The 15365-nt window shown below is 41.1% G+C and overlaps 1 protein-coding gene across 2 annotated transcripts in view; it reads right to left on the reverse strand.

The window, feature by feature from the left end:
• Positions 1–690: 690 nt before the first annotated feature.
• Positions 691–15365, reverse strand: part of LRGUK (leucine rich repeats and guanylate kinase domain containing) — a 129305-nt gene continuing 114630 nt past the window's right edge. The window contains exons 17-20 of one of the 2 annotated variants that reach the window (XM_021936281.2): positions 15178–15266; positions 13730–13855; positions 4434–4582; positions 691–1432 (exon numbers count right to left, since the gene is read on the reverse strand). In XM_021936281.2, coding sequence (XP_021791973.1) covers positions 1302–1432; positions 4434–4582; positions 13730–13855; positions 15178–15266 — 495 coding nt within the window. In that variant the 3' untranslated portion in view covers positions 691–1301. Of the gene's footprint in view, positions 1433–4433; positions 4583–10667; positions 11536–13729; positions 13856–15177; positions 15267–15365 lie in introns of those variants that run through there. The other variant, XM_021936282.2, reaches the window with a different exon arrangement.

Genomic DNA, 15365 nt, shown 5'->3' on the forward strand with positions numbered 1-15365 from the left:
TTCACGATCTTTCAGGTTTCCTTCTTTTATCATTTCCATTCTGTTTCAATAATTTCCTTCAACTATTCTTTTAGGATAGGTTTGTTGGCAACAAATTATTTTTGTTTTCTTTCATCTCAGAATGTCTTGATTTCTCCTTCATACCCAAAGAGGATTTACCTGCCTACAATTTCCCTGCCCAACCTGGTCATCTCCTTCATGGTCCTCCGGCTCCACCCTCACCAATCCCAAGAAAAGAACTTTCATCAGCTTCTGTTTGAGAGCAGGACTGGGGGAGGACAGGAGCCAACAGCAAATTGTGTTACAATCAAATTTGTCACAGGGAAGTGGATTATTAAAAGGGGTTTTGATATTTTAAAAAGGAAAGTCATTAGAGGATTATGATACTCAAAATATTTAACAATGAGTATAGTACTATGTGGAGGCTTCTCTTTTCACTAGTCATCATGCACAGAGTACTCAGAGAAGAGACCATTTACCAGTACAAAGGAATGTATCTCAAAGTTTTAACAATCAGGATAGCCTTACTGGCACATACTAGCTGAATACCAGCCTTGTCTGTAACTGCTCAATGGAGGTGTTTCTTTTTAAGACAAGAAGTGAAACCACAAAGATGATGAAAGTTGTCTAAAAGTATATCTAATCACAAGCAGTCCATAATCAGAGTCAAAGAAGGGTGAAATAAAAGAATCAACTGTTACTCTTTATTGTTTCATGTTGCTAAAGCAAGTCAAGAACCCCCCAAAATTACATTAATTCCTTATGAGAGATGCAGTCAATATCATGTTGGTTACAAGTTAAATGGAACTCTGCAGTCCTTTCATAATCAGAACAAAATAAATCAATCCTCTAGAGCATACTGGAATGTTGTAAATGGACATGTTGAAATTTTAAGAGCACAATCCCAGTTGGATATATCAGAAAGCCACTCTGTATATCGCAGTGCAGGGATCTTGGGAGATTTTCCCATCTGATATTTCCAAGCAGGTAGCAGCTGGAAAAAATTTATTTATAGCTATAGAAAAAAAAGAAACGATATTTTTAAAAGCTAAGAATAATTCACATTCTTAAAAAAACTCACATCTTTAAAAATTATTTAAGAAACAATTTTTTTAATTAAAAAATCTAAAGACACCAGCCAAAGAATCACAAAAGAAACTGATTGAGAGAATTAAGGCAGATAGAACGTTCTTCTGTGGGTAATGGGTTGAGAAAAAGCTGGATCCATGGCCAGGTAAGGCAAGGAATTCAACATCAGCAGAGCAAGTTTTCCATGTTAGGATCAGACATCAAGTGCTGGTCTACCTGTGGCCCTGAGGGATTGGAGGGAGGGTGGGTTTGACGTTGGAACCTGGGCGACTGATGACTGGGACCGAGTCTTTTCTGTGTTGGTGAGACTCTTTTTCACGTGAAAATGATTGTATAGGCAGTGCTGTAAAACATTCAGAAAAAATGATAGTTAATCCCTTGGTTTCTTGGTACAAAGAAAGTAAGTGTTGCATGATATAAGCACTAGAACAATTTCTAGAATTCATTCATGACAAACTATAAGAAATAAATGAGGCCAGGTGCAGTGGCTCATACCTGTAATCGCAGTACTTTGGGAGGCCAAGGTGAGTGGATCACTTGAGGCCAAAAAAAAAAGAGAAAGAAATGACATTCAAGGAAGAACAATAGTGGACGAGGTCAGACTATAGCATGTACACGGCTAAACAAGCCTTAGGTTGTATAGACTTGCCCAACGACCGCAGGATACTACAGCGTGCAGTCACTAGCGATTCTTCCACCTGCTCATGCCCTCTGTAACAATGCTCCACTAAGTATTCTTTCATAATCGTACACATGCACGCGCACACACACACACACACACACACAGTGAAGTGAAGTTCTTCCTATAGAAGCTTCATTTAACGCCCTGTAAAGATTGGCCTGCTCACCAAGCAGGAAGACATCTGGATCTCGGTTTCTCCAGGGACTGTGGGAAGCAGGAGGAGTTTAGAAGATAGAGAAGAAAGGTAGAGGCATGGTGGCCATAGCAGAATGCTCACTGGTAAGAAAGCAGAGTAGCAGGGATTGAGAAAGTAAAGCAGAGGATTCTATAGAGAGTGAGAGAAACGGAAATGACAGATAAGATTGTGAAGACTGGATCTATTGGCCATAGGGAATGAAAAGTCAAAGGGAACATTGACCTTTTTAGGATATAGTCAAAGAAAAAATAAGACATTGTTTGAGAGGATATTGTTATCAGCAAAAGAAAAGAAAAAAACTCCTCCTTTTTTTAAATTTTTTTATTTTTTTGAGACCAGGTCTCACTCTGTCACCTAGGCTGGAGTGCAGTGGTGCAATCTCAGCTCACTGCAACCTCCATCTCCCAGGTTCAAATGATTCTCATGCCTCAGCCTCCTGAGTGGCTGGGATTACAGGCATGTGCCACCACCACGCCTGGTTAATTTTTGTATTTTTGGTAGAGATGGGGTTTCACCATGTTGGCTAGGCTAGTCTTGAACTCTTGACCTCAGGTGATCCTCCCGCCCTCAGGTGATCCTCCTGCCTTGGCCTCCCAAAGTGCTGGGATTACAGGCGTGAGCCACTGTGTCCAGCCCTTCCCTGTTTGCTGGTTTTTGTTTTTATCCATGGGGATATTTTTTAAACAGGAAAGAGCAAAGCAAACATGTTGAGAAGAAAGCAGACAGTAGAGGAGTAGGCCTCCTTTTTCAATCCGTTCAAGTCCTACAACCAGCTAAATTGTATCTCGGGGTGCTGGAATTGCTTATGCAAGCAGTTTTAGAGTATCCAGGCTTAGATGATTCATCCACAGTGAGAACAGTGTTGGAGACAAAAAATATTGCCATTTTAAAAAATAGGAATAAAGGTTTACAAACCAGTACATTTGAATTTTTATTTATTTTTGAGACAGTCTCAGTTTGGCACCCAGCCTGGAGTGCAGTGGCACAATCTTGGCTCACTGCAACCACCACCTACCAGGTTCAAGTGATTCTCCTGCCTCAGCCTCCTGAGTAGCTGGAATTACAGGTGCGCACCACCACACTCAGCTACTTTTTGTATTTTTAGTAGAGACAGGTTTTCACCGTGTTGTCCAGGCTGGTCTCGAATGCCTGACCTCAAGTGATCTGCCCACCTCAGCCTCCCAAAGTGCTGGGATTACAGACATGAGCCACTGCACCCAACCACATTTGACTTTAAATCTTAGCAAATTTCAGTTTATTAAAGAAATTGTTGTGCATTTATAAAATACTGTCGTGAATGATGACTGTTGACGGGGTCTGCAAATAAAATTTACTTGAAAGTAACTTCACTTCCCTTTTATTTAGGCAGGGGTCCATAAACTATGGCCACACTTTTCTGTTTCTTTGTATGCCTTTGCTCTTTTGTTGAAAATTGGGCATTTGAGAAAACAGCTACCTCACCAAGGCTAATGTTAGAGAGCTCTCCCCGTTCACTTCCTTCCTCTATCGGCTACTCACAGAGCCCCACCTTTGCTATTGACACCCAGATCATTCTCTCCCATTCCCATTTTCACCTCCTGTTCAAGGTCTTTACTCAGTGTTATTTGTGAACGCTGCCACTGAGCCCAGAGAGAAAAATACAATGTCCCTTCTGCCTCTGTCTGGACATGCACGTTCACATGTGTGTTTGGATCTAGGAGAAAAAGGAGGTGAAGGGGGGCTGGGCCAGATCCTTCGACCCTAAAGTCATCAGCATTCTGCCAAACTGCCACAGTGAAGACTGGACTGCAACGCAAAGCCTCCAAGCTTTCCTCCCCTTCACTGAATGGAGTCTAACTCACCAAAACCTCTTCCAAAGAGCGTGTGGTCCTGGCCCCAGACCCGCGCAGATAATGTGGCCAGGTGGACAGTGCAGCAGCTTCTACTCAAAGTAGCTAAGTGACCGTGGGTGGATCCCCCACCTTTCTCAACAGTGGGCAACAAGATAACACTCTACCTTACAGGGAGATTCTGACTCAATACTCTCATTCAACTTTCAAAAATCGGGATCAATAAAAAGACAGTGGGAAACATATATAAATATAATATGGACTTATATTTATAATACCATATGTGAAACAACTCATATATTTTTTCCCCCTTTTGGTTTTGTTTTTTTTTTTTTTTTTTTGTAGACAGAGTTTTGCTCTTGTTGCCCAGGAGTGCAGTAGTGTGATCTCAGCTCACTGCAACCTCCGCCTCCACCTCCTGGGTTCAAGCAATTCACTTGCCTCAGCCTCCCGAGTAGCTGGGATTACAGGTACCCATCACCACGCCTGGCTATTTTTTGTACTTTTAGTAGGGACGGGGTTTCACCATTTTGGCCAGGCTGGTCTCAAACTCCTGATGTCAGGAGATCCACCCACCTTGGCCTCCCAAAGTGCTGGGATTACACGTGTGAGTCACGATGCCTGGCCTAACTCATACCTTTCAGGGTCTCTTCGGTCTCACTGTCACTGGTTCCTGATCCTAGGTGTGAAGAAATGCTCCCCTCTGGAGGCTGGAAAGGCAATTCTTTTGACCATGGACAGATCCGAAGCAATGAACATTTTGTGGAAACCAAGGTATCCTTCCCACTGAAATAATGAAAAATCAAAGATCTTTTTGAGATGCAAACTATGCAATACTAATGGCCACACGATCTATGCCTATGACTTCACTGGGTTACCTTGTGTTGAGCCAGTTTTCAACAGTGTCTATAGCAGGTGCTACCTAGCAGCTGACATATCTTAAAGTATATTAGGTACTGTACACATTAGCATAAATGTCTCATCCATTATACAAGACATGGCTGAGTATCTACTAAGGGCAAGACATCATGATAGGTGCTGGAGTATAAAACAAGATGAGTAAGGCACAGATCCTCATCTCCAGGATTTTAGAATCAGTGCTATATCAAGGATAGAGAAACAAAACCATGTTAGGTGGCCTCACATTGGGTATAGGTTTTGGGGACTGTGATTTCCTCTCCTTTTTTTTTTTTTTTTTTTTTTTTTTTTTTTTGGAGAGAGTCTTACTCTGTCACCCAGACTGGAGGGCAGTGGCACGATCTGGGCTGACTGCAACGTCCACCTCCTGGGCTCAAGTGATTCTCCTGCCTCGGCCTCCCGAGTAGCTGGGACCACAGGCTGCACCATTACCTGGCTAATTCTTGTATTTTTAGTAGAGACGGGGTTTCGCCATGTTGGCCAGGCTGGTCTCGAACTTCTGACCTCAGGTGATCCGCCAGCCTTGGCCTCCCAAAGTACTGGGATTACAAGTGTGAGCCACTATGCCCCACACTCGTTTCCACTTTTAGGATAATATTCAGATATGATTGGGTGCCTGAAATCCCTGCTTCTGAGCCAAAACACTTCCTACTGCCAGGTTCCTCTCCTTTGGGATTCACCTGTTTCTTCTCTCCCTGCCAGGGAGGCAGCTCTACCAGGGGAGCTCATCCTGCAAAGCCCTGGCAAGCAGCTGAACCTTGTTTACAGGCACTATGCACTGTGCCTCATCCCCGCCATATTTGCTCTCATTGGAGAATCTGAAATTGATCACAGAAAATGGTTGATATTTAAGCCATTATGTTTTGGATAAATCCTGCCTTTTAACAAGGGCCAAAGTCTTAAAAGAATGCAGCTCTCATGGCAGATTTCAGGCCTAAGCAAGAAGGCAGGAGAAATTTGCTGAGTGAAATTTCCTCACTGAACATTGAAGTCATGCCATTAGTAGTCCCTGACTCAGCAAGGGGGATAGCTTTGATTCCATCTGACAGAAAGATGGACACGATCCTCTCCCCTCTCCCTGACCAGTGCAGTCCCCGTCTCCCACCTTGGGACCCCAAAGATTGTTTACACTCTTAACCCTTTTCTGTCACTCATTTATCAAGTCTCATTCACAATTCTAACACTGAGGAGGTTCAGGGGATATAGCAGTGAACATGAGATCTGGACCTGCCCTGTCCAGCTTACAGACTGGGGGGTGTATCTAATCACACACATGCTTTACAAAAACTGAGATATGAAGGAAAACGCAGATGCTGTAAGATGATATATTAGGCATTCCAGGACAGCTTTCCTTGAGGAAGTGCCATTTTAGTTAAGACATGTGGGATCAATTAGCTAGAAAAGGGGGAAGGTGGGGTGGAGGTTGAAACTGGAGGGGAGGAAGGAGAATGCACTCAGCAGAGGGACCATTGTGACATCTGAAGGGCCTCACTGGGAGACTTCTCTTCTCCAACTTAATGGTTCCAGAATGCTTCAGTCAAAGTAAACTTCAGGAATGATAGAAAGATGCTGGCTTGGAAAACTAATTGGAAAAAGGTAAGGAGTAGACTTTTTTTTTTTTGGAGACAGAGTTTTGCTCTTGTTGCCCAGGCTGGAGTGCAATGGTGCACCTCAGTTCACTGCAACCTCCGCCTCCCTGTTTCAAGTGATTCTCCTGCCTCAGCCTCCCAAGTAGCTGGGATTACAGGCATGCACCACCACGCCTGGCTAATTTTGTATTTTTAATAGAGATGGGGTTTCTCCATGTTGGTCAGGCTGCTCTCGAACTCCGGACCTCAGGTGATCCACCTGCCTCAGCCTCCCAAAGTGCTGGAATTACAGGCATGGACCACCGCTCCCGGCCAGAAGTAGACTTTTTAAAGAGAAGGTTCGGGGATGGGAATAGGATAATCAACTACTGAAAAGGCAGGAGCGGGAAAGCATGAGGCCTGGAGTTTTATACCACTAGGGCTTGGGAAGAGGGCGCCATAACCCAAGTGACATGTGTCTCTTCTGACACAGGCCACAGGGGGCTTGTTCCCGTCCATGTTTCTGGATCTCACCAGCCAATGACTCCAGGACCAAATGGTGGCTGACTGAAGTATTTATAGACTGTGCTCTTGACCTCCCCAGCTGTCTCATCACTGGGCGCCCTCAGCCATTGGTAGGACCTTGGCAAGGAATCATGCTGAGACCAGATAAAAAGATCCCCTCATCCCCCATGCACACACAGAAAGATTTCTAGTTAACAGGAAATGTAAAAAAAAAAAAAAAAAAGAAAAGAAAAAAAAAACAGGTAAAAATGTAGGCGAACCCCTCAGACATAGAGTTGAAATGCAAATGTGGGGCCCTCCCATTTTTAAAAGTTTAATAATTTTTCTTTAGAAAGCCACAGAGAATGTGAATTCTCTGTCGGAGATGCTGGCATATCTTGGGGGTCTTTAGCAAATAAGAGGTAGTTTGGGGAGAGAAAAGAAACCTCTGGTAGAAAATAATGAAGGACAAAAAAGATGTCTGAACTAATTGTCTTTCATTCATCACAGACATGCCTGTGTCATTGGTGTTTCTCTATACATGTCTTCTTCCTCCAGTTAAGTTCTAAGCCTTGTAAACAGTGTAGCCAAGTGGCTTAGCACAAAGATTCGAGCCTTTTGGCTTTGGTTCAGACCTCAGCTCTGAGACTTGATAGCTTCAAGTCCTTTTACCGACTAATTAACTTGCCTCAGTTGTCACATTTTTAAAATGAGGAAAAAGACAGCATTTTTTTCTCGCCGTGTAGTAGTTATAAATTAGTGTGTGTGTGTGTATGTGTGTATGTGTGTGTTGAGATAACATATGTCACATTCCCAGAACAGAAACTGGCATGTGGTTGAGTGTTACACAAGATCCACTAGCTTTGTAACTCTGCTTCTCATATCCCATATACATTCATACTTCAGTTCAGTTGTTTTAGATTGACTTATCTTTATCTACTGTATTAATTTTCTAAAAACAAAGTTCACTAATTGCTTCTCATTATAAAACTAAATCATATGCATTATAGACAATTTAGAAAATACAAAAAACTAGAAGGAAAAAGGAAAATCAGACATAGAAAGCCACTCTTACAGTTTGGCTCTTTTTGTTTTATGTAATTGTGCACATTTTCAATGAATTTCAGTGAATTTTAAGTTATCAACAGTTTTCTGAACCCTGATCTTTAACTGCTGCATAACAGCCCATCAAGTATATGCTTCATGCTTTATTTGATCATTCTGTTATTTTTGGACATTCAGGTTCTTTCTAATTTTTTTCTGTCATAATGAATATCTTTGTATATGATGATTTTCCACATGTTAATTTAATAGTATCTGCTAGGGTCTGAATGTTTGCATCCCCACAAATTCCTATGTTGAAATTCTCGTCCCCAAAGTGATGCTATTAGGAGGCAGGGCCTTCAGGAGGTGCTTAGGTCATGAGGGTGGGGTCCTCATGGTGGGATTAGTGCCCTTATTTAAAACTCCAGAGAGCTCCCTCACCCCTTCCATTGTGTAGAGGACACATCTACACAATGCCACAAGATGGCATCTGGAAACCAGAAAGTGGGCCCTGACCAGACACTGAATCCGCCAGCACCTTGATCTTAAACTTCCAGCTTCCAGAACTGGGAGAAATAAATGTCTGTTGTCTATCAGCTACTCAGTCTATGGTATTTTATTAGAGCAGCCTGAATGGTCTAAGACAGCATCAATTCCCAGAAGCAGGATAAATAGGTCAATAGTAAATATATTATTTAGGATTTTGCTATAAACTTCCTAATTGCTCCCCAAAAGACTGTGAAATTTTATCTCCCAACGAAATCTGGGCTCTCCAGCAGTATCTTTCTCTTTGCACCATTTAAAAAATAATTTTAAAAAAATCAGTTATGCTAATTAAACAAGCAAAAAGTGGCATATTATTTAAAATTGCTTTCTAATCACAAGCAAGATTAAACATTATTTTTTATATTTATTCATTAGCTCCTCCCCATACTCCTTTTGTGACCTATGTATGTCTTTTGCTCATTTATCTGTTGAGGACCATACTGTTTTTCTTACCAATTTGTCTGAACTTTTTACATATTGAATATTAACCCATTTGTTGTATTGTATAAAGCTTGCTGTTTTTCTTTTAAATTTGATTTGGACCTAGACAAATTTTTTCTCATATCTCCAAAAACTTCTCATTAACATTTTAATAAACCTGCTCTCTATATATAGTTAAAATTAAGTAAAATTATACAGAGAGGCTCTGTCTGTCACCCAGGCTGGAGTGCAGTGGCGCCATCCTGGCTCACTGCAACCTCTGCCTCCTGGGTTTCATTGATTCTCCTGCCTCAGCCCCCTCAGTAACTGGGGCTACAGGTGCGCACCACCACATCTGGCTAATTTTTATATTTTTAGTAGAGATGGGTTTTTGCCATGTTGTCCAGGCTGGTCTTGAATTCCTGACCTCAAGTGATTTGCCTACCTTGGCCTCCCAAAATGCTGGGATTACAGGCGTGAGCCATACCACCCAACCCTGACATCAATTTTAAATATATCTTTTAATAGATACGATTTCTGCTATGATACAGAAGAACTTAACTCACTTTATAACACTCCCCCTACATAGTTCTATCACTATTCTCAGTTCTTCCATCTGTCAGATCTGCATCTTCGTGTATCATATTTTAAAACTCCATTTCTTCTTTCATTAACAACAGATAATAAAATTGACCCTCCACCTCTACCTCCTAAACTTTGTCATTACAGGTCTGCTTTTCACTGTCAATGTTGATTATGTTAAGCTTTGTATTCATAATTCTGTCTTTTCATGATTTGGCCAAAGGTTGATTAAAATGTTGAAAATTAATAGGTAATTTTTCGCTGCAGAACCTAGCAGGTGGCTGTGATTATACTTTCTTTTCTGTAGTTCCAATATTATGATCCCTATCCCAGCAAAGAAGTACATTTCCAGGATCAAGTTCAAGTTGACCTCCACTTGTTCACACTCCACATTTAACTTAGATTCATACCTGGCAACAGGAAAGGCTGATGCAATTGGGTCTATACAAGGTAAAGCCTGCCATTTAAATGAAGGCATCTACATTTACTAGAATGATATTATGACTGTGGCAGAGATGAAAAGGGTAGAAGCCAGTCTTAATGAAATGCCCCCAGGAGTTCAGGGCTCTAGTATTGAAAGACATAGTGCAATTAGCCATCATCTGGGCCTGTCCTTGAGCCAGGAGATAAGGGAGTGGGGTGGTATAGGCATACTGAGGGTGACACAGCTAATGCGCGCCACTCACTTTGTCTGTATCATGTTTGAATGGCAAGCAGAGGCCACAGCACTGGTGCACTTGGGAATCCAAACCCAGCTCTCCTGGAAAGCCCACATGCTGCTGGGCATAGACACCTGCCTACTACTCGGACCTCAGATGTCTGTCAACTACAGCTAGGGCTACATGGCACCAACGTTCCCAGACAGAGATGTTCTGTGATGGGCATTCTCTCTGCACCCTAAGGGTTCTGCTTAGAAGTGTCGGTTACTTGTTATCAAGTGGCAGAGAAGTCTAATTGCTTGCTCAAAGGAGGAGGTCCGTCTTACCATCTTGGGCTGAGTTCTTGGGACTGTCTTCTCTTTGTTGGACAATAGCTTTTGGAATTCTACACCAGAATGTTAGGTCCCTTTAATTTAATTTAATTTAATTTAATTATCTATTTGAGACTGGGTCTGTCACCCAGGCTGGAATGCAATGGTGCAATCATGGCTCACTGCAGCTTTGACCTCTTGTGCTCAAGCCATCCTCCCACCTCAGCCTCCTGAGTAGCTGAGACTACAGGCACACACCACCATGCCCAGCTAATTTTTTTTTTTTTTTTTTTTGTAGAAACAGGGTCTCACTATGTTGCTAGGCTGGTCTTGAACTCCTGGGCTCAAATGATCCAATCCTTCCACCTTGGCTTCTCAAAGTACTGGGATTAGAGGTGTGAGCCACCACACCAGGCCTAGGCCCCCTTTAGATAGAGCAAAGTCTCCTAGGAGACCTTGCTTCCCAATCTCTTGCTCCCACCTAGGGTAATTGAACTTGCCCAAGAAGCACTTTCTAGAGAAGAGTAAACTGAGACCAATATTGCCAACGTCTGGCTCTTCCAGTCAGCGGACAAATCTCTCCCCTATTTCCTGCATTGGGAAAGTGTCATTATTAACCTATGCATGGGATCTTCTCTTTAGATTTATTCCTAGACTGAGTCTTTTCCCCTAAATACAGCAGTAGATGCATTTATGTTTTATGGGATAGAGCTTTTTATCAAATGATAGATGCATAAAGATGTTCTTCCACCTTTTAGTGAAAAATGCAGTAACCCAAAGTGATATATAGTGCATACAATAGTAGGTTATATTTATAACATATAAATTAAATACATACATAGCATATAACCATGTAGCATGTTAAAGGAAACACAGAAAGAATTGACAAGAAAAATTTCACTGGATTTTTAATACAGGTTGTATTAGTTTGCTCCGGCTGCCATAACAAGGTACCATGAACTGAGTGGCTTAAACAATGGAAATTGATTGTCTCACAGTTATGGAGGCCTAAAGTCCAAAATCAAGGTGTCAGCAGGGTGGATTCCTTCCAGGGTCTGTGAGGGAGAATTGTTCCGGGCCTCTCTCATCACTTCTGGTGGTTTGCTGGCAAGCTTTGGTGCTCCTTGGCTTCTGCCCATCACCCCAATCTGAGTCTTCATCACAAGGTATTCTCCCTATGCATGTGCCTGTGTCCAAATTTCTCCTTTTCACAAGGACAGCCTTATTGGCTTAAGAGCCCACCCTACTCCAATATGACCTCATCTTAACAAATTACATCTGCAGTGACCCTATTTCCAAATAAGGTCACATTCTGAGATCCTGGGGGTCAGGACTCCAACATATAAAATTGGGAGTATGGGGGACAGCTCAAACCATAACACATATGTTTTGGGAAAGAATATGTCTGCATTTAAGACACACACCAAAAAAAGTCATCACAGAGCAAGTTCTGTCTTTCAACAATTGTTTTTCCTTTGCATCAAAGTATTAAATGAATACTCATTGAAAGTCAGAAGAAAGAAAATGGTGGAGTTAAAAGACATATGCATGACCACAGGTGAAGTGTCCGACTTGAGCCACAGGCCTGACCCCTTTTACCACAGGAAGAGAGGATGTGTAAACCTACTGCAGCTCATTAGGCCACTTTGTTTTCTCTTTTTTGCTGTATTCCCATCTGCCTACCTCACCGGACTAACAATTCAGAGCTCAAACAAATCCTCAGAGATCACAGTTTCAACATGGTTACAGAAAGCTAATTAACTAATGATAATGCTAGGGTCTCTCATCTCTAGAGAAATGTGCAGACTGAGAGGGGACCACTGAGAGGGGACAGCTATTTTTCATCATCAAATGTATGAAAGGAAACCCCAAGTGTCAGAAGAATAAAACTCAGAAATAAAGGAAAGCATTGCTCATTTAAAAAGTTTTCATTCTCATTATGATATATCACCCTCATAAAATATCCCTTTGCTGTGACAGACTTCTAAAATAACTTTGTAAAGAAATACTAATGCTTCAAAAATTATAAAAATGTTCATTGTTGAAAATATGGGGTGGGGGGGTGAACAAAAGAACAAAAACTGGCCATAATCTATTCACTAGAAGATAATAACATAATATTTTGGTGTAAATATTTTTACTTTCTCATTTATTGAATATTGCATTAAATTCTTAGGGATTTTAAATAGTTTTTTAGGATACAGAAATAAAATGTATATCCCTGTGCAAATAATTTAGGCATTATAGGAAAAAAAGGATAAAGAAGAAAAATAAAATAACTGGTAATTCTAGAGAAATAGCCAGTGTTAACATTTTGGTGAGCTTTCTTCCAGTCACATTGTATGTCCATTACATTGCCATGTGTTTGGACGCTCCAGAGAGACTGCTGCTGAAGAGTTTTCCACTTGGTTTGCTGTCACTGGTCTGACCACAGAATACTGGCTAAAAGATAGGTGCCTGGCATAGGGACAGTCAATCTATAGACCAGCCAGCAACCTATGAGGGCCCTGGCTAGAGATCGCTACCCAAGAGAGGCACCCTGTAGTAGACGGCGATTGACCCAACCAGCTAGATCTTTGTGTAAATTTGTTTTCAAGACCTACAGCGAGATGGTCAGTTGCAGTGGCAGGAGCAACTGAAGGAGAAACAAAATGTAGTAGAACGTTCGCAAAAGCACAGCACTACACTCAGCGATGGAGGCTCTGTTGTGGTCTGTATGGGGCCCTCAGCCTAAACATGTTCAGCTTTTGAGCCACACTGTGACATATTGAACACTGAGACCCTGAAATGGCCTTTTATAGATTGGACTTCCATTGGTAAACATTTTGAAATACAGCGTCATACTAATCAAAATAGTTGGTTGCAAATACAGACACTCTTTGGCCAAGACGAATATTAAAAAGGGAATTATTGGAAGGCTATGGGGTACTTTATGAAATTAATGGAAACTAGAGAACCAGGCTTTAAAATGAGGCAGGAACAAAGGTAAGCTTGGAGCCAAGAACACAGCTGAATCACAGTACAGGAAGAGATTAGCAGAACATCATTGCCTGCCTTACCACAATGGATGTCTGTGCTCTTCCTCTGAAATCTCGGTTCTTCTGCTACTGGTGACTTGAATAATCTCTAACTGCCCCTCTGTCTTTGTATCACTCCCTCAAGATTCAAAGTCCCAGATAAAAGCTTCCAATGGTATGAACCTAGGTTATATGTCTGGGCCCTCCATAGAGGGGCAGGGTCTACTCCCTTCAAATTCTACAGCGGGAGTTAGGACCCTGCTTCCCAGTTTTAGGATTTCTCTGAAGCCTAGAGATGAGTACCATGATTTTAACTAACCAGCAGAAAATAGCCAATTCCATCCAATGAAACACCTCAACTCACCTCTTTTCAGGATATGGTCCAAATGGAGGTTTAAAATAGTCTTCACAAAGATCAAAACTTTTCCGTAGTTCTTCTAAATTTATATAATAGTGTAGACCACTGGTGAGAGGTACTGGTACTGGACCCCTGGAATCGGAAATTAAAAAAAAAAAAAAAACCCAAAGGATTTTGTTATGATTACAAGTGTATACACATGTATACGTAAATATCCCAGATAAATGCAAATGCCAATGAGATCTATGTGGAATAATGTAATGTATTCACTCAGAAACATTCACATCAGAGCTTGTCTAAGTCATTGGCATCATTACATTCTAATTTGAAGGTTAAGTAAATATTCATTGCTGTGAATATTCCATAGCCATTAAAGTACTAATATAGGCCAATTATCTTCCTGGAGATTCATATGTACTCTATTATAAATCCTAGTCCATTTGTTATGCAAGGGTTGGCAATATATCAACTGCTACAAAAGTTAAAAATAGGTGTTTTCCAACTTTATTTATAATCGAATGCTTTGAAATGGTATCCAAGTAAAATATTTCTAAAAATTCTATCATTATACGTTCAACTACACTCTAGTATAAAATATCCTTTTTCATCTACTCATATGTGCTGTATGCAAGTCTGTTCCCTCGGACTGACTTGAAAGAAAAAGAATCATTAGTCATTTTTCGTGAATAAACCCTGCTGTTCTTCAGACTTGCTGGAGTTGCTATGTGCAAAGCAGCCCAGTTGCATATAAATGCAGGCAAATTCAAAGTATCTATCTGCCTTTGTGACGACCCATTTGGAACTCATATTTAAAATTGCATAGTTTCTCTGTCCAGGCTGTTTGAACAAGCCTGGCATTCCGCTGGGCAGTGGTCACCTAGGCCCAGCTTCAGCTGCTCTGGGAGACAGTGTCTCATTCCTGGCCACCACTCTCGCAAACCCCCCATACAAATTTGCATATATCACACAGCCTGTGTTTTGTATCTGACTATCCAAAGACAGCCTACCAACATCAAGAAAATTAATCACTCTGTTTTGACATGGCAGCAAACAAGTGAACAAAAATGTATTTATATTGATTAAAGATTCTCAATAGATAACTTAAAATTACAAACAATAAAAAGAACCGAAACAAGCACACAAGGGAAAGCATAGATGGTAGTTAAAGGTGGTGAAGCCACAACTCCAGATTAATCACCCGTCTTCTTCTTGCAAAGAAATATTATTAGCAATCTTCAAAAAATCATCAGTTTCTAGTAGCTATGAGCATATTGTGCCTTTTAATAATGTATACAAATGAAAAGGAAATACAACTTCTAGAACTGGGTGTACTGCTGAATCACTGGGTCCATTTTAGGACAGAGGTTTCTGTTTATGTTCATGATTTAGGATTCATTTGATATATTTGAACACTAGGAAATCAATCTGAAGTTGCTCATGTGATAAATTGCTACCTTTGAAATAGGAGTGTGTGATCAGGGCGTATCCTTCCCATTAGAGCTTGCCGGGCTGCCTCATGCTGTCTGTGTATAGAATCTCTTTCCTAGGTAAGAAATATCATTAGAGAATTATATTGATATTAAGAATGTTAGACGATTAAAACATCTATAATAATTCTCTTTTGTACTAGAGATTGACCAAT

The sequence above is a fragment of the Papio anubis genome, chromosome 4 (assembly GCF_008728515.1).
Source record: "Papio anubis isolate 15944 chromosome 4, Panubis1.0, whole genome shotgun sequence".
NCBI classification, from domain to species: domain Eukaryota; kingdom Metazoa; phylum Chordata; class Mammalia; order Primates; family Cercopithecidae; genus Papio; species Papio anubis.